The sequence below is a fragment of the Copadichromis virginalis genome, linkage group LG2 (assembly GCF_057382275.1).
Source record: "Copadichromis virginalis isolate Kocher_CV1m ecotype Utaka linkage group LG2, C_Virginalis_male_GT1.1, whole genome shotgun sequence".
Taxonomy (NCBI): domain Eukaryota; kingdom Metazoa; phylum Chordata; class Actinopteri; order Cichliformes; family Cichlidae; genus Copadichromis; species Copadichromis virginalis.
Window position 1 is genome coordinate 7,849,657 of NC_140619.1, and position 19,149 is coordinate 7,868,805.

Sequence of the window (19,149 nt, forward strand, 5' to 3'; positions counted from 1 at the left end):
TGACTTGGTGAATTGTTGTATTATTGGCTGTTGATTGTGCTTGTTCGGCAAGAAACACAACCTTTAAATCCCAGCACAACATTTTAAAGACATTGCTTTGCCTTGTCATCACCATATTACTGACTGTGAAAAAGTCAATCAGCGGTCCCCAACCTTTTTTGCGCCACGGACCGGTTTATGTCTGACAATATTTTCACAGACCGGCCTTTAAGGCGTCGCGGATAAATACAACAAAATAAAACCAGTACCGGTACCAAAAAAAATGTATTCATAACACATGGTAAAAGACCCAGAGAAACAGAGTTAACGCTAAAAACAATAAAAATAAAAAAAAACTATAAAAACCGATAAAACCCCTGAAAACCATAAATTTCACACCCGAGCCTGAACTCTCGCGGCCCGGTACCCTACGACTCGGGGGTTGGAGACCGCTGATGTAAATGACCAACATGGAGAGGAAAACCTATATTCATTGCTGGCAGTTGTTTGGGTGGTAAAGAATTCATTTTTGACTTACAAAGTTGGCAGTTTTTTCCCATTTCTGAAATGAAACTGGAACCAAGATAAAATTAGCTAAAGTCACCACTTATCTCTGACAGTGATGTCATTTTTTATCATTGATTAATACATATTACAAGACCGCCAACTTTGGGTTTTGAACATGGCCACCAAGACGTGTTAAATAAAACATTTAAAACTGCAGCAATGCAGATGCAAAAAGCATCCTAAAATTTGCAGTGTGTTTTTAATCCAACCGGTTACACTGTAATTCTTCAAAAGTAACAGTCCAGCTATAAATACATTTTTAATATTTGACTAATGGTGACAACCGTGCTTCACCATATCTGGCTACAATGAGGTGATCTGTGGAGCTCCTATAATTTCAGTATGGGAAGCTGTCTGTAATATAACTGGTAAAACCTCCCAGAGTAAACAGCAGGAAGCTCCTCCATGTTGAGGTCAATCTTATCAAAGCCGTGCTCCAGGCCATGAAGCAGAAGACTGGCTAAGCGAGAGGTGATGGGCGTGGTCTCGCTGGTTTTGGCCAGCTCGCTGATGTCCAGCCACTCGCAGCGTAGACACTCCTGAGTGCAGAAGTTGATCTCGTAGGTTAGCGGGCTCAGCCGGCAGATGATGTACATGTCAGACATGCCGAAGGCACCGGGGTGGTTGTGCTGCTGCCGGATACTTAGCAGAGATCTGAACTCGGAGCGAACACCAGTTTCCTCAAACACTTCACGAACAGCAGTCGTACCTGAGAAAGATTTATTTAACATTTATACATGGAGGCATTTAAAAGACTTTGATCTAGGAACGATGATCCAATTCCACTGTCAGTATTACCTTGCAGATGGCGTTAAGAAGGGAAAAAGGAAAATACACATATATTTTTGAACATTTGATGCTGCTTTTCGGGTTGGGTCATGTACATAATTTTAAAGCTGCTTTTTAAAAGAAAAGGTGAATTTGAAGAATTTGCATATATATCATGTGCCTTATTTTGTATAGTTCAAATGAATGTATATGTATCATCTTTAAGTATAATGTTACACTCCAAAGAATTTAGCTACATGTACTGTATTAGTTCTTTTGCTCTGTTGAGCGTGACACTCACCAATATTTTCTCCTGGATCAGACAAACCACCGGGAAACTTCCAAGCATTCTTTGTCTGAAATTCCAGAGCAAAGTTCAAATTTAACTTCAATTGTGATATATGGCACTGCTGTAAATGTATCTTAGATAATTATCAACATGTACACTGCAACAAGGTCTATTTCAGTCTTAGTCTAAAGTCACTTAATAATGCCACATTTTGTTTCCTCTGTTAGAAAATGACCATGGATCAAGCTGTAATAATGAGATGAGAAATGCTCCAGTCTGAGCATCCTTTCATGTTATGTTTTAGATTTATTTCCTCACTCTGGAGACTTTTACATTTGCTGTGGTGAAGTATGTCTTCCACAACTGTTTCACCACTTACCTTTGATATTTAATGACAGTATGCTGCTGGTTAAATTATGATGTCTGTGTATATATATTTTTGTAGTTACTTAAAGAATGTGCTGCGCTTTTTTTCCCTTGCAGATCCTCTCTTTGTGAGGAACACAAATGCACTACGGCATTTATTTTCATGTATTGTAAACCAAATGCTATATTTTTGGAACGGTTTCTAAAGTGTGCTGGTAGAAAGAAATAAAGAGACTTTGTGTAACAATAATTGTTGAGGTTCTTAAAAAGTCGAGCGTCTCTCTCTTCCCCACAGAAGGACACGCAGCGGAATGTAAAATCATTCCAAAGAAGTGCTGTAAGAATGCTGACCGTACGCAATCTGTTCACACTAAATCTACCGAGAAATGCTGCGTAAATGTCATTGCATGATGGTTAAACACTCTTACCATTACCTCATTCAGCTCCCTGATGGATATAATTACCTTGAGCCCACTGGGAATATGTAAGTTGTCCTCCAAGAGTGATAAAGTTTGGTTTCTTTTCAGGAAGTTCATAACCCTTAGCATGCTCTGAACAGACTCGGCCTGTAAGGAACTTTCTACTGCCAAAGGGCCAGACTGTTATAAAGCTCGTTTCCAGTAAACAGCTCGATAGGGAGGAGGAAAGAAGGAGGAGGAGCAGGGGAAGAGGAGATAGAAGACTCTCTACACTTCCAGGCCACTAACTGCTCGTCTCTGCTTTGGGACAAAATACATTACATGCTCCCATGACTGTAGACTGGTGCACATGTTAGATGTAAGCAAAATCTGTCATTTATAATGCAACATATGGATATGTTAAGATCTGTTTCTTAACTTAAAAGAAATGTTTTAAATATAATATTTGTACCTATACCTCAGTATAATAACTGGGTTAATAAATCTGGATCTTGCATACATAGGTCAAACCTCTTGGATCAGGACTGCAATAGTTTCTGTTGGGTTTGGCACTGATCACTTCTTTTATTTCTAGCAGACATTTGAGAGATGTTTTTTGCATGTAGAGGTCCAGCCTTTTGCCACTTTGCTTTGACAGTGAACAATGGTACATGTGTTGCAGTTAATGTTTGTGGAACAAACATGCTCATGTGCTGGTTTTGTGGCATGCCAGCACAGGTAATACTGACATTATCTGCAAAGCTGCTGAAAATGTCAAAATATATAGTAGATAGTAGTGAAAAAACAGAAACTCTAATGTCACCTAATTGTTTCTGTATTACTTAATTACTTCACAGAGGACTTCATCAGGAGGAAAACTGATAGCACTTTTTATCTGTCTAACATATAATATGATATGTTATCAAATAGAAACAGGCGGCTTTGCATTTTGCAGCCGTTTTCTGCTCATTACAGAGAAACTACTACAGATGTTTCCATTTAATAATCCAGACATTACATATAATATTTACAGTATTGCTTTTAAACAAATTAGAATGCTCGGAACCTAATGTAGGATTAATTCAAGCATTATAATATAGTAATACTATCCAAATATGCCTAAACATCAGTCAATATTACATTTTTACGATGAGATTATTACAGTTTAAACTCTCTATATACATTCTCGTTTCTGCCTTGTTACCCTACTGTTACCACTGAGCTGTAATAAGATGCTACCAGAAAACTCTAAATTGGCAAAAATGTATGCCATCGACTTTTTCCAATGCCATCCAGTGGCCTGAATAGGAGTCTTTGCTGGGCCGCTTTTGGGCCCAGGACCTTATATTTGACAATCTTAATGTATGAACCTGTCTCTATTAATTACAAGGAAAATACCACATACTGTAATAAAAGATGTACACAGCCACCATAATGTCAGACTTTGGTTTGAAACCTTAAGTTCAGGAAGTTGGCTGTTGCTGTCCTGCATTTCATTTTGGTTTCTTTTTAACTGACCATGATGGTTACATAGTATGCTCAAGATCAAAACTACCTGACATCAGATTTTCCACTAGTTTAGGCTGCTTATTTGAAAAGGTCTTAACATCTTATAAAGGACATCTTATGAGAGTAACAGTTCCCAAATGACATCAACATTACACAATCACTTTTCAAAATTGCCAGCAATCTTGTTTGGGCTGACCGAAAATGCAAACAAAGCTGTGTCGAAGAGGATTCAAAAGAGGCCTGTTGTAAGTTAACTTCAAAACACCATGAGCACTACAGCAGGGCTCTGTGAGAGCTTACAGACGCACACAGAACTGTTTGAGTGCATTCAACTCATGTAAACATCATGTTTGCTTGAGGTCAGCTAATTTTGTGTTGAGCTATGTTAAGTGTGAATGGATTTCCAGCCAAGGTTTGAGTCAACAGAGGCCCAAGTTACTAAATAAACAAATACTAATCATCCACATTTTAACAGCAGCATGACTGATCCATCAGTGGTTCATTTGTGTGACTGATATTGGACAGATCAGCTTTTAGGAGGATATAAGATGTGTAGATATAAGGTGTATAGCGCATTTAAATAATAAAGTCAAACAGATACCTTATTTCTGTCTTGGACAACAAGGACCTTTCCACTGGACTCATCAACAACTGCACCTGGACAAAACAATCAGTTAGAGCAGGGCGATATGGCCAAAAATATTTATCACGATATATATTTGAAAATTTGCGATAACGATATAACCGACGATATAATTGATGCGAGACAAAATACAACTCCACAACATTACTAGCGCAAAAAGACAACCTTCCATTTATTTTCACTTAAACAAGAAGCTGGTTTTTATGTACATTAAAGCTTTATAAAAATGTAACAGTGCAAATGCAAATTCCTTGCTGAAAGTTTAACCAAAAGGCATTTCCAGTAGAAATGGGCTGACACATCCTGAGCATAACCATGTATAATATCCACTGAAGTTAAAAAGAGGTGCTTTGCAACATTAAACTGCAGTGTGCAGTACGTATTTTTCGGACCATAAGGTGCACAGGATTATAAGGCACATTAAGCGAAACAAAGCAGTCAGATAAATCAAACTTTATTAAACTCATTCTTCTTGCTTCCTCCACTTCTGTACCATTGATTCATTAATGTTGAATTCTCTGGCAGCTGCTCTATTCCCATGTTGTTGCAGTATATTAATGACTAACCTCGTATTGTGGATGGATTATCTCAGTTGTTCTCCTGACTGAAGTTTGGTCCGTTTACAGCATCCTGCCATGCGATTGCATTTGTCTCTAACCATGAAGAACCTTCACGTTAACTTTTATAAGTGGAAAAGTGTTAGTGTTCGTCCTCCAGCTTCACTGTTTATGTTATGCTAACATAGCTGTGTCGCTAGCGATCACGTAGCACATCATTATATACCAGCTAGCCCAACTTCAGTAACCCTACAAACGTCACTGCTGTTTAGTTTCCTGTCTTCATTTATGTTGGAAGTGATAGCAGAGCTGTACGTTTGATTTTTTTCAGAAATCTCTCAGTCAGAACATGCAATATCATGCTTAGGTAACTAGCGAAACTAGCGAGCTAACTTCCGCTAGCTTCCTGGTAACTTCTAACTCCGTTAAATGTAATAACTTTTGTTTTCATGGATGCCTGGAAGTTAAACTTTATAGTTACACCTGGTAAAGATGAAAGAATTTAGACAGTTTTTAACTCTAAGTGATGCTGCAGTGTTGTTTGACCTGAAGCATACGGAGTTTAGGACCCAGATTACTCCCAGATTTAAGAGCATCTTAGTCCGACAAATATGACAATAACAACGGCCGCTTGCATGTTCTGCAAAAAAAATGTGCTTTGTTGTGTATCTGACGGACAAACACCAAACCAGTTCCACATCACGGAAGTTGCACCATTTTTACAAACCAATTCTGGTTCATCTGTTTCACTCAACAATCGGCCATGTGCGTATGAAAACAAAGGCACTGCGCATGCGCGTTTTACTCCCATTCTATCGCGATATTTCATTTTCCTATTGTTGCCTAACATTATACCGGTATTACCGTGAACGGTATAATATGGCCCAGCCCTACAATCAGTCAGACATTAATTTTATATATTATTCAAGCACCTGTGTCCCTATATGCTGGTTCACATTTTGCATATAAATCGTAATAATTTTAAGCAAAATGTGGTGGTAGACTGGCACAAAACCAATCATTTGGTTGGACACATAACACATGCATCATGTGGTGAAGAAGGCCGCTGTCAGGTTTCAGAAGATGACGACTGATTTGTTCGTTTTCTGTTTTGCTTCAAATCTCTGACCTACAAATACATCAAGATGGTAACAGTCTGGGCTGCTGAGCTGGACAAGCTTGAAGATTTGAGTAATTTGGTGAACTAAAACTGTAATGACTTGAGGTGGTTGGCACTGTTGGCTCAAAGCAAGGAGGTTCTGGGATTAAATCCAGTCCAGGGCCTTTCTGTGTGTTTGCATGTTCTGCCATGTGTTCCTTCAGTGTACTCCAACATGCCACAGTTCAAGGACATGCGTGGGGCTAGATTAATTTGTGACTCTTAACACTGACTGTATGCGATCTGCTTGTCTGTCACTATGTGTTAGCCCTGTGATAGATTGGCAACTTGTCTACAGTGTACCCTGCCGCTCCACCTGTAACATCTACATTAGGCTTGAGGCGCTCCTGTAAACTTGAATTGAATAAGTGGAAAAAAATGGATGGATGGCAAACTGTAAAGGTAATTATCCTAAAGGAATTTACAGTATGCACTGACATTATTGAGGTCCCACACTGCAAACATCTAAATCAGTCTATAGCCACAGATCAGGACCCACAATTATACTGAATTACATCCAGTAATGTAGTGACAAGATAAAGAAACATATCACAAGCTTTGCTGCAGAGAACAATTGTTCGGGGCAAGACAGTAATAACATGCTAGTCATCTCTTGTGTCTAGTTTAGCAGCAATTTAAAAAACAATAAAAAAGAATAATAAAAATAAACTGTAACATGTTCTATTTACAGTATAAAAAATGTAAACTGTGTTTGACAAAAAACTGCAATAGCATTATTTTGATATATTTACGTTGTGTTTACGTCATTAGCTATAAAAGATCAATATAACGTCGCCCAAAAAGTGGTTACTTTGCAACTTTAGAGCTTTAGATTTGTCACAATGTAACCAGTTGGTAATTTTATTAAATTACCAAATTATGATGTAATTTTTTGAATGGTTAGTCTACAGTGTAGCTGCTGGTTTAGTGGCCAGTTAAAGAAAAACAAAAACAAAACAACCAACAACTCTGAATAACACTTTTTTTTTTCAAAAAATGATGACAATACCAAATACAGCAAATTTACAGGGCAGAAAGCCTTATGAGGAACACCTGTCAGACACAAGGATTGATGCGATCTATTGATAATGTATAAAATCTTGACATCAGCTGATTACTCATCGGCACTAAATTTAAAGTAATACTAGCCATACATATAGAATATCTCCTGAAAACAACAAATTTTAATGAACTGCAAATCTTCTAAATGAACAAGACCAAGACTCAGACAATTTCCAAAAACACAAGGTTAACTAAAAATTGTTTCTGTGGAACAGCAAATTGCTTTACTTTCTACAGTTACAAAGTCTGAGTGACTCAGCTGAGAAATTTGTGGACATCCGACTTCAACATTTACAGTTTTTCTCTGATGTTTCTCAGCAGCTAGTGACTAAGCAAGGCAGTTATGCGCTGCTGACAGTTGAGGAGGAGGAGGAAAAATGAGCCACTTTCTTTTCCGGTTGCTCTGTCTGACCGACCAAGACAAGCCTCCTCAAATGAATGTCACAGATGCGTAAAGAGGGATGTGTCTTGCTAAAGGCTTGACTTGGACTTCCAAGTGGAAATTGATGTCATCCCCAGTCCCTGTGCCATATGGCGCAGGAGGAGGCCTGGTTTCTGCTAAAGGAGGCTATCATTATTTAGCCCTCAGTCCAAGAAATAAAATGGTCATGAGGAGCGGGGAGCAAGAATTACAGTACGAGACAAAAAAACCCCTGTGGATTCAATAGAAAAAACTGTTTATCACTTAATTGTATAGTTAAACTTTGAGCCACTTACTTCATATTTCACACATTTTTGTCTACTGTCTACTACTCTTTGGTATCGCAAACAATTACAGGTTCATGCTCTTATCTTTACATTATGAGGTCATTATGAATCTGAGCTTCAAGCCCACTAAGTTTTAAATATAAAACAGTTGGCAAGCGTCTTCAAACTGTATCCTGGAACCAAGGAGGAAAAAGCAGGAGAAATAACTAAGAAGAGGAAGAAGGAAAGAGTAACAAGACAATCACCCAGCATTGTTGTTTACTTGTGATTACCTCTTCTACAGATAAAACTTGGCATCAATGTTAATGTAAAATAATGCTTGATTCAGGTTGGTGCCGCTGTAGCGACTGATTAGGGAGAATCAAATTCCCTTCCCAATGGAAATTAAAAAAATACTTACAAATATGAAATAAAAACATATATTGAAGAGTGGCAGTTAATTTGAGCCCTATAAGTGTTTTTCCACTGCATCACAGAGACATGGAAATTAGTTTACCTGGACCACTGAAAAAAGGCTCTGCTAAGTGTGCTGAACAAAGTGAATTTCCTAGCTTAAATAAAAAGGAACTGAAACCTCTGCCTAAATAACAAGCTACAAAATGAAGAGACTACTACAGGTTTAGAGGAGACACTAAAGTGTCCCTGCCCACCTTTGTAGTTATCTTAGAGATTTAATCAAAGGCTCTGCAATGTGAAAAACAGTTGTGTTTTTCCCAGTAACTTTCACTCTTTTGTTTTTTGTTAGGGGTCAAAGCCAAGGCCATTATGACTTTCAAATAACTTCTGACATTAATTGACAGTGTTATTAGTGAGTACTGTTTTGGGGTACTGGCCAAAACTACGATAAGAACCAGTTGTGAAAAATAACCTTTTTACTCTCTTATTGGGTAAAATCTGAGTCTGGCAGGACATCAGGCGTATGGATGACAGAGGATTTAATGGATGACTGCTTTCCAATCACGAGTTATACTTTTGGCCCTATTGCTGTATCTTTGTGAAAATAATCAAGAGCCACAGTCAGCACACACATAAGGAAACTGGAATCTAAACAGCTGTGTATTTCAGATTCCTGAACCCAGTTTCATCATCAAACAAATCTGGCATCTAAAAAAGGGAGTTTCTGGTCCCCATTCCTCAGAAAGATGCTCTGGACATGTTCTGACATGCTTTAAGTGCATCTACTCTTTGGTAAAGGTATGAATGGCACTCTGCCCTCTGCTGGACAATCACAAAGTTAGCACTTGGGCTGAGCAACTCCTTTTCCTGTTGATCGTCTCTTCACTGTCAGTCCTGAGTGAATTTCCATTTGCGTAAGTGAAATGAGCCAGAGTTAAAAAATGCAAATCCCAAATGACAAACAAGCTTTTATCCATTTAAAGATGATAACAAACTACTGGTGTTTTGTGTTAGCACCAAATGTAGGTCACAGTTTACTCCAGCTTTAGCTGTTTAAAAGTGATTTAAAAGTGACAGCAGAATACAGTTTGATTTTTCAACACTTTTACATCTTTTGTCACATCTGACAGATTCTGTCACACAACCACTCGCAACACGCAAGGCACTCATCATATTAGGAAACAAATGCGGAGGGCAGTTGTCATCGCTGATGGGTTTACATAGACTTTGTGTCCATAACAATTGTCATTTGGTCTAATGTGCTCGGCTCAATCATCCACAGATGAGATTCTCTCTTTCACAGCACAAACTCTTTCCACTGAGAGGTTGATGTAAAAACTACCAGGAGGCGACAAGATATGATCAAATAGTTCAGCAGCTTTACTCAGAAAACCTAAAAATTTTTATTTATTTAAATGTGTACACTTCTGGATTGGTTCCAGCTCTACGGCTATTTTGTTTAATGACCCTCGCAAGTATCATCCAGATCACTTGTTCTTGGACATCTGCCACGGACCTCAGACTTGTACAGAGAGAATCAAGGGTTATGCATTCTGAATTCATTCCACAGGGTCAGATTGTCCCGATGGAGTTCTGCCTGAAGGAGAACATTTGACAGAAATAACCAGAACTTTGCTGAATTTCATTGTGCAATCCAGCACTGGCATATAACAATGAAAACAAGGGGTTTTTTTTGGCAACAAACACCTGTTCTACTTGCCCAGTTTGACTCACTGCAACTTGTCCTTTTCCCTAAAAGGCAATTCAGGGAAATTCATACTGGAGAAGATACAGTACACACTGTGGACGCAAACGTTCAAGTAGACAGAACAAAACTTGAGGTTACTCTATTCCGTAACCCCCGTTCTCATTGGCTAGCAGTCATGACACTTGCATCAGGGAGGGTCCACCCTCCTCCCTATAAAAGGGTGTGATGCAGCATCACCCGTCATTCAAGATAAATTCACCTCTTCCTCACTTCGTGCAAGGAGGGTGACCTTGTGAGACACCTCACACATGTTATCAGAGAATGGGGGTTACGGAATAGAGTAACCTCAAGTTCTCTTTCAAACATTTGTTTCGGTGTCTCACTATGGGGATATGCAGACTTCCGTATTGCCAGATAAGCCCATCTGAACAACTGACCGCCACCTTAGGAGGTCTCGTGGGGACCCACACAATGTGGGCTAGAGATGGTGCAGTGACAGACCCGTGCTGGAATAAGCCAATTGGATTGCCTCAAAAATCCAGTGGGAAATGCATTGTTTGCTAATGGGCTTCCCAACATGTGGTTTAGGCCAGGAAACAAACAGCTGATCCGACCTCCTGAAAGCCTTTGTTCTCTCTATATAGGTACACAAAGCCCTAACTGGACAGAGAGCATGTAGGTGCTCCTGTTCAGGGGAGGAGACAGGAGGAGGCAAAAAGCTTCTTATTTTATTTTTATTTTTTTGCCTGTCCCGTTTGGCTCTTTTGCCATCAGAATTATTGTCTAAAGGCGAAGAAAGATGCCCAACGGATTTACTTTACCAAATTGACCATCCCAGCCTTGCCGTAATGGTCCATTTGATTCACCTTTTATTGTTTATTTTATTTTCACTTGCTGAATACGGGACAGACTTGACTGGGGGAAAGAAGGGGAGAAAGAAAGAGGGAAAGAGAAACAGCTGAAAAGGGGGACGGGGGAGAAGGGCAAAAAACAAAAACCAACAGAATAAGCAGAGAAAAAAAAATGCATATATCGATCACCTGGATCACCCCTGAGAAAGAAAAAAGAAAACAAGCAGAAGAAAACGAGAGTAATAGAATAAACAACATCACGATGATATATGGGAATATGACAGTAAATACTAAATATTAAACATTATTGTGCAGCACGTAAGATCGACAGCGCACAGTGTGCTTTGAGGTAGGAGCCAAAAAGGGTGTAGTTTGTGTGTGTGATCACCCGTGTGTACACCTGTGAGCATGGACGTGCTTGTTTTTTTAAAAGGTTCCTTCATGTAATAATCTGCTAGAGGGTGTGGGGGGGCCACAGCCCCATCCTCCAGGGCGTGAAGCAGGTATGGAGGAGATCAAAACTCCAGACATCCAGAGGCCCCCAGAACACAAGAGACCAAGGAAGACCAACAGAGGGGCAGCTGCGCCACTGTCCCAGAAAGAGCTGAGGAGAGTCCCAGATGAGGGCTCACTCAGCAGCCGCGGAGCAGAAGCCAGGGGGGGTTGCAGTGACGCGCCCGTGAGCTCCGCCAGCAGCCAGCTGTGCCTGAGTGACCGAGCCCCAGGCCGAGAGGCCGGGGGCACCCCACCTCCGAAGTGGCCCGAGCGAGCCCCAGGCTCCAGGCCCCGATAAGCGGCCGCCAAGGAGTGAGCCGGTGTGTACCTGGACGCCCACCCCCGGACACAAAGAACCACCAACGCACCAATGTCTGAGGGAGTCCGCCACCGGCAGGGGAAGTGGTGGTGGGGGGAGATAGGCCTCCAAACCTTGGAGGGCCTGAGATGTCCCCAGAGAGGTGGCGTCTGATACCCAACCTGACATATAGACACAGACATACAGGCACACACAGATACAAACATCCATTCCCACCCTCATGCTCTCATATGCACTTACTCCACACTCAACCAACGTGGAGACAGACATAAAGAGACGCTGTACACACGATCACACTCCCCAAGCTTACTCTATGAACCGGGTCTAGGTACCCTTGTCCCTGGAGGGGGGAAATGCACCCAGACCCAGGTGGTGTTACCCTTTTCCCTGCGGTGGGGAGAAGCAGACCGCCCCGACTCCGCAGCAGCAGGGAGGCCCCACATTCCAGACCCCAGTCCGACGGCCAACTCCTCCTCCTAGCCCCCCCGCTCCAGCAGGCCGCAGAGAACGGGGGTGAGAGAAGACTCCAAACCTCCCTCCACCCGCTCATTTTAGTGTTGATGCATGTGTGTTCTAAGGTGCATTTAAAACCCAGGAGGGCAAAAAGCTTCCAGCTCCAATGGGGTGGATTGGAGATGAGGATTTTTGGGCACAAAGGCCCCCAGCACATGTGGGGACAAGAGATTTAGACACCGGGTGGAGCCGTTGTTCCCCTTTCATAAAACGGTAGACTAGTTGGTGATGGCTCACTGGGCCATCCACGAAGCCCACATGACAGGCTGAAATGGCAGCTAGATATACTTTAATTGTGGAAAAGTATCTAACAATTCCTGGAGAAAGGAGAGAATTGTTGTCACAGAGCACTGAAAGGAGAGAGTGTGAGACTTTCCACACCACTCCTCAAATACCCTCCACTTGTTCTCATACAATGATCTTGTGGAGGGGCCTCTAGCACTGTGAATAGTGGTTATAACACCCTGGGGGGAGTCCTGCCATCCTCAGATTCAACCTCTCACAGGCCAAGCCACAGAGCGAGGTGCTCGGGGTGAGGGTGAAAACTCTCCCCCCTGGCTTGGGAGACTAGGACTCGTCGGAGATGGAGAGGAAAGAGTTTGCTCCACAAAAGGGGCATAATCTCCGCTAACCAATGGGACCTCGTCCACCTTGGGGCAATCAATATCATTGTTAGCCCTCTCTCTTTCACTCTGGTTAGAGTGTGAGAAATTAAAGAAAGTGTCTCAGTGCTAGAAACGCTGCTATCAATTCTAACCAGTTTATATGAGCAGCCCTCTGTCGTGAGTCCCAGTTGTCGCTCACTTTTTACTCTGTCCACAGAGAGACACACTCTGTACAAGGAGTTTAGAGCTATTCCTATGAAAGAGATGGCCTGAGCTGGCTGCGGGACACTCTTTTCATAGTTTATGGTGAAACCCAGAGCCATCAGGTGATCCACTGTCAACCTGGTACGCTCTCTTCCCATTATGGGAGACCAAATGGCACAACCTGGTACTCATACATTCTGCCCTGAAACGCAAATCTCAGGAATTTTCTGTGAGGCGGGTAAATAGGGATGTGAAAATATGCGTCCTTCAGGTTTATTGATGTAAACCAATCGCCTGGGTGCACTACATGCGGCAGAGTGGTGGTTGTCAACATCCTGAATTTGTATGACCTCAGATGCTGATAGGTCCAGTATCGGATGTAGTCCCCCTCCATTCTTGGGCACGAGAAAATGCTTTGAGTAAAAGCTTCATTACCTCTGGTCCTCGGGTATTTCTTGTACTGCACCCTTTGATAGCAAGGTAGTTATTTCTTCTTGCAGAATCCTGGCTGATTCGCCTTTTGCAAGAGAGAAAATCACTCTGTGAAATCTGGGAGGGGTGGTTGGGAATTACAAATGGTTGCCTCGCTCTAATGTTCTCACAACCCACTCTGACACAGCAAGAGCTCGCCATCTCTCTATTCTTGCTGACAGGGGCCCCAAAGTCAGGCACTCCAAAGTACATGGGACTTTGGCTCCCTCTTGTGGCAGAAACTGGTCCTGTAGCCCAGACCCGAAAGTGCATGCACAGGTGGCCCGTGCTTGACCAGCGTTCATGGGACTGGACACCACTTAGGAAATCGACCCTGGTGGTGCCTGGGGGTGTGAAGGCATTATGTTTTTCAACATATTTTCTGTGTTTTTCACACATTTTTCCTGTGCCCTTGGCAACATGCCTGGATGCAGGGGGTGAGTTTTTAATAAACAGTGTGCTTTTGTGAGACTGTGACACGCTTGACTCAGCTGAACAGTGTCTCGTCTCTTTGTTGGAATGTGCTCTGCGGGATCCAAATCGAGTCCCAGGCGCTGGAAGACGGAGGCAGAACACACTTCTCCATACTGAGTCCTGAAGTGAACTTGGAGCCCGGGCTGGTCCGGCTCCGATCTCCCTGTGGGGAGATGTTAGGCAGTTTGCTTCTTCTTGTGGTCTGACTGCTTGGCTGGTGGTGGGGCACCCTGAGCGGCACCAGGTGGGACGTGTTTCCTAGGCCAGTAGGTCTTAGGGTTCTGCGATCCTAGGGGACACTGGGCCGCAACCTGTGGAGCTGGGCGGCAAGGGATTTTAAATGTCGGCACGCCGGCTGGACAGCTGGTGACCTGAGCGATCGTAGACGGAGGTGCAGCCTGGGTCTTCCTAGGGAGACACAGCTGCAGGGCCCTTCCCTCTTTCTTTTTTTCCTCACACAATCTTTGCATGGTAGCAACGGTGGTCCCTAAAAAGCCCAGTGGGGTTGATGCTTTCATCCAGAATGTCACGTTTTTCTCTGTCCGAAAGTCCCAACAAGTTCAGCTATCTTGAGAGCTGAGCGCTCTGCCCGCCGCTTGTACTGCTGCTCTAGTAAGGTGGAGACACTGGTCTGTAATGACGCCCAGCTCTTCCCACAGCTTGCTAGCATCGGGGTTCACAGCAGTCTGGTCCTGGAGCTCTGCCGAGTAGGCTAGCAGGAGTGATGAGGTGTTCAATGCCCTCACGGTGGTGGCAACTGATTTATACGCCTTGTCAACCAGGGAGGATTGTAGAAGTTCGGTGGAGATGAGAAGCCACCAGATTCTCCACTATGGGAATTTGGTAGATGCCCTTCTCCTTCGTTCCAGCGCAGTCAAATGCCACTACTCCCTGCACGGGGTTGGGTGACAAAAATGGCTTTGCCCAGCAGCGTATGACCTTGTCCATGCATTCGGGGATAAGTGGCAGTACCTGCTTAGTAGTGCGCTTTGCTTTAGGGAGCCTTTTAACCTTGTACCTTGAGGTGGAGGTCTCCGTTGTCACTGTGGGCCATGGGACTGCCAACTTTTCAGCTGCCTGTTTTGCAAATAGCTCCATACCTGTGTGACTGTGTGCCGGGGTTATCACAATCAGACCTTGTGTCGCAGTATTCTGACCAGAAGGGGCAAAGAAAACGTTGTCATCCTCGTCTGAACAAGATGTTACGATGCTCCCTCAGAGGATTCTATGAGTAGCTCGTCATTATCCTTCAGGGAATCAGACAGCATAGCTTCACAGCTGACCTTAGCACTGTCCACCAGCTGGAGGATGATATCCATCTCGTTGCCCCAGCTGGTACCTGGTGTGGCTGACTCAGTGTGCTCCATCGGTGCGCCAATTGGAGACAGCATTGGGTCCTTCTTCGACAGGCTAGCCTGGTGGGCTAGCCTTCGACAAAGGCAAGCGCAGAGTTTGCCTGAACCCAGTGTGGGCGCTTTGCAGCCCGAGGCACATCACACAAGCCTCATGTGTATCTGAACCTGAGATTGCGCATCTGCAGGGACAAATTCTGGGCAGCGGTTTACAGTCTGCCATATTAAGGAACCTTGGTGTAGCTTGGAATGGCTGGACAGCTAACGCTGATCTTTTTTTTTTTTTTTTTTTTTTTAAATCGGTCGGGTAGCTATGGTGAGCTAGTATGACCTGGCTAGTGTGGTGGCTAGCTCTTGTGGTACTTGGCTTGGTGACCATGTGTAGCAAGGACAGTTAGCTTGGTCAGCTAACTGTTGTGCTAGGTGTGTGATGGCAGCTAACACACTCTCCAATCTGGCTCTGTAGTGAAGAACAGGCAACCGGAAAAGCGAGCCGTACTAGCACCTGGTGACCAAGGTGTTAGCTTGCTCGAGTGGAAAGTTAAGCAGGCACTAACGCTGACAGTCAGGAGAAATGAGGTTTCTAAGAAGCGAGAAGAGGAAATTGAATGACGGGTGACGCTGCGTCACACCCTTTTATAGGGGGGAGGGTGGCACCTCCCTGGCGCAAGCGTCACAAGTGCCAGCCAATGCTGGCTGGAGTAATGCCATAGAGGCTTCTGAGGACAACGCTGAGAGAGTTTTCCCCATAATGAGAAACCGAAACGAATGTTTGAAAGAGAACTTCCACAGAGTGGCCGTAAATGCAGTGATGTGAAAAAATGTCAGCCACCTTCCTGAGATCTTATTTTTTTGCATTTTTGTCACACTTACATGTTTCAAATCATCAAAAAAATGTAATGTTAGACAAAGAAAAAAAGGGCATTTTGAATAAATACAAAATAGTTTTTAATTGATGATTTCATTAGATTGAAATCCACAGCGATGTGAAAGACTCATTGTGAAAGAAAGACTTCTCGCAAATGCTTGATTGCAGTTCTTGTTGTCGAGGGTGACGCAACCAGTTTTTAGCTTTACTTTTTCACATAGCGCCACGTATGTTTGGATAGCTTTTGTCTCTTAATAAATTAAATCATCACTTTACTCGAGTTATCTTTGTCTATCATTATAATTTGTTTCACAGTATGAAACATGTAAGTGTGTAAAATATGTTTTTAAAGAAAAAAAAAACCTTTTTCACAGCACTTTAAAGGTGTAGTGGGCCAACATCCCTCCTGAGATGGGTGGAAGCCTTGTGACCAACAAACAAACGTCTTACCATTGTGCTTGGCAACAAGGATTTCTCCACCAAGCCCTAAGTCATATTTTGCTTGGAGATCAAATACTTATTTTACTCTGTGACATAAAAATCTGTTTACATTTTTTATGTAATTTGTGTTTTTTCATTATTTCTGGCTGATTTTCTGTCTCTCTCCATTAAAATGAAACTACCATAAAACTGAGAGAATGTTCATTTCTTTGTAACTGAGCATACTTACAAATTCAGCAGGGGTCAAATAATTATTACCCACACTTTATCTGTATTTTAGCATATATATTATTACTCTTTGAACCCACTGGTTTGATTGGATAATCTTAACCAAAGGTCCACTTCGTAACTCTCTTATAACTCAGTCTTATGGTTTCCAGTGGGTTCTGGCCCACTGAATCACTTTGCATTTTTGAGACATGTGCTGTAGCCACTGTAGTTTACTGTAATGGTAATAAAAGGACCTCAGGTGAGACTTTTCCTGTAAAAACTGCTTCCAGAGTCAAGAGGAGTTCCCCCCCCCCTAACTTTCAGGGCAGAAATCTCTACCTGCCACTCCAATTTGGTGAGTTGCAAAACCTGGAAGTCTGCTCTCCCCCTCTCCCAGCCAAAGAGCCAGCATGGCGTAGTCGTTTCTGGCATGATGGAAGGTGAAGCCGTGAGCCGAGGCGGCGGCAGCACATCGACTCAGCGAGATGGGTACTCGAAGCCACACTGCTGCCTTCCCCTCTGCTTTCCACTGAGCTAAAGAATCTGCAGAGTTCAGATACAGTTTAATTTTGTATCTCCCATAAACTATAAAGTACATAAAGAAACAGTTAATATGTTGCAGAAGTGACATAATAAAAAGTGAAAAGCTTTTAAAAGGCATTTGCACCTAATTGAATTGTGAAGACAATCTCAAGAGAGAGATGTGAAAAGATAAAGAGAGAATGACAAACAGCAGACACGTTTCTGGTGGAAGTAGCTTTCATGTGAGTAGAGTTTAAAGATGGACAACTGAAAAACAGCTAACTGGATTAAAGCAGCCACAAAAATAGATAAGGGACATTTTTAATTGCTCATTGAGAGTTTTCATTTTACATTTAAGTAAGATAGCGAGTGCTGGCTCAATGAAAGGGAGAGCTGAAAAAATAAAGAAGAACCATATGAAAACATGTAAACCCCCGAAGATGAACTTTCAGTAATTGCAATGTAATAACAATAGTATCAATGTTTTAAAAGTAATATTGCTTTTGCTCGGAGAAACAACACAGAACATATTTTAAAAACATTTTATACCCCAGACATGCTCCCTTGGCTTAGATGCTATGAGCAATTTAACATTAAATATATAATACCTTATGTACAAACAGTACCGGCCTATTATAGATAACTGTCAGACCACTAGTTAAGACAGGTTGATGATTTAAGAGCTTTTGGGGTAAACAGGATGCGCGCATTGCCTTCCCTCTCCTCCTACACAGCAGCCAGAGTTCAGGGCGACAAACCTTGCAGTAAACCGCTGAATGAGCTCTCGCTGATGTCACCCGGCAGTCCGACCTCAGCCAGGTTCACTGTCACTCCACCGAATCGGTCCACTTTCCCCGTTAAAGCGCTGACCCCGTGGACTTGCTGAAGCTGTGAACAAGTTAAAGTGCAGGAAAAGGCACGGGTAGCTGTGCGTACGGGAAGAGACATGTTATTACAAAAGCGGCCTCTCGCCAACGGCAAAAGTCTGGCAACAAAGGTACAGCCAGCCATATTACCGTAACACGATAAGTAACCGAATAAAAGCAGAATATATTCAGCTGACAGCCGGTAAACGAGCTGTCTAGTACAGTTGCGTAAACGTCCGTGCAGGAAATTGCATAAATACCGTAATGAACCACTAAAACAGCCCTGACACGTGAACCAAACTCCTTTCGCAATTCTTTTAGATTACTTTAGCTTGGAACGCATGGGTATTGCGTTAAAATTGGCCAAAGAATCTGCCAATTAACCCATGTAATTCTGTAAGTGATCGGCTTTTTTGGCTACAAGCTATTGTTAACTATTGTTAGCTCTTGTTTTGCATTCTCTAACGTGCCATCTGCTGTTCATTAGCTATCAAAAAATCCGGAGCTTCTTGGCTGTTTAGTAGAGCTATGCCGAATTTAAGAATGCACCCAAGCAGTAAGAACAATAATTTTATTTCTTTCATTTTGTGATTCTACTAGCTTGTAAAATCAAATACGTAAAAGTAAAGAATTTTCCAGCGAAATTTCGCATTGCATTCTCTCGACCTCTACAATCTTATAGAAACGTTTTCTACGAGAGGTTAATATTTTTCAGGTATTATTTTTATTTTTGTAATATGTTATATACATATATATTTTAAATACCACACACAAGTGTTTTAGAATTAAACAAATAAAAAGTGCTGCTGCCACCTGCCAGGAAGCGCTCGTATATATGTGGATTTACGG

At 42.4% G+C, this 19,149-nt stretch overlaps 1 protein-coding gene across 1 annotated transcript; it reads right to left on the reverse strand.

Moving 5' to 3' along the window:
* Positions 1 to 169: 169 nt before the first annotated feature.
* nudt6 (nudix (nucleoside diphosphate linked moiety X)-type motif 6) lies at positions 170 to 18,683 on the reverse strand. The gene is made up of 5 exons (XM_085469762.1): positions 18,193 to 18,683; positions 17,252 to 17,455; positions 4,478 to 4,533; positions 1,616 to 1,670; positions 170 to 1,255 (listed from the first exon to the last, which is right to left on the reverse strand). Exons 1-5 carry the CDS (start codon positions 18,443 to 18,445, stop codon positions 876 to 878), a joined length of 948 nt encoding a protein of 315 aa, XP_085325888.1. The 5' UTR covers positions 18,446 to 18,683; the 3' UTR covers positions 170 to 875.
* Between the last annotated feature and the right edge of the window lie 466 nt (positions 18,684 to 19,149).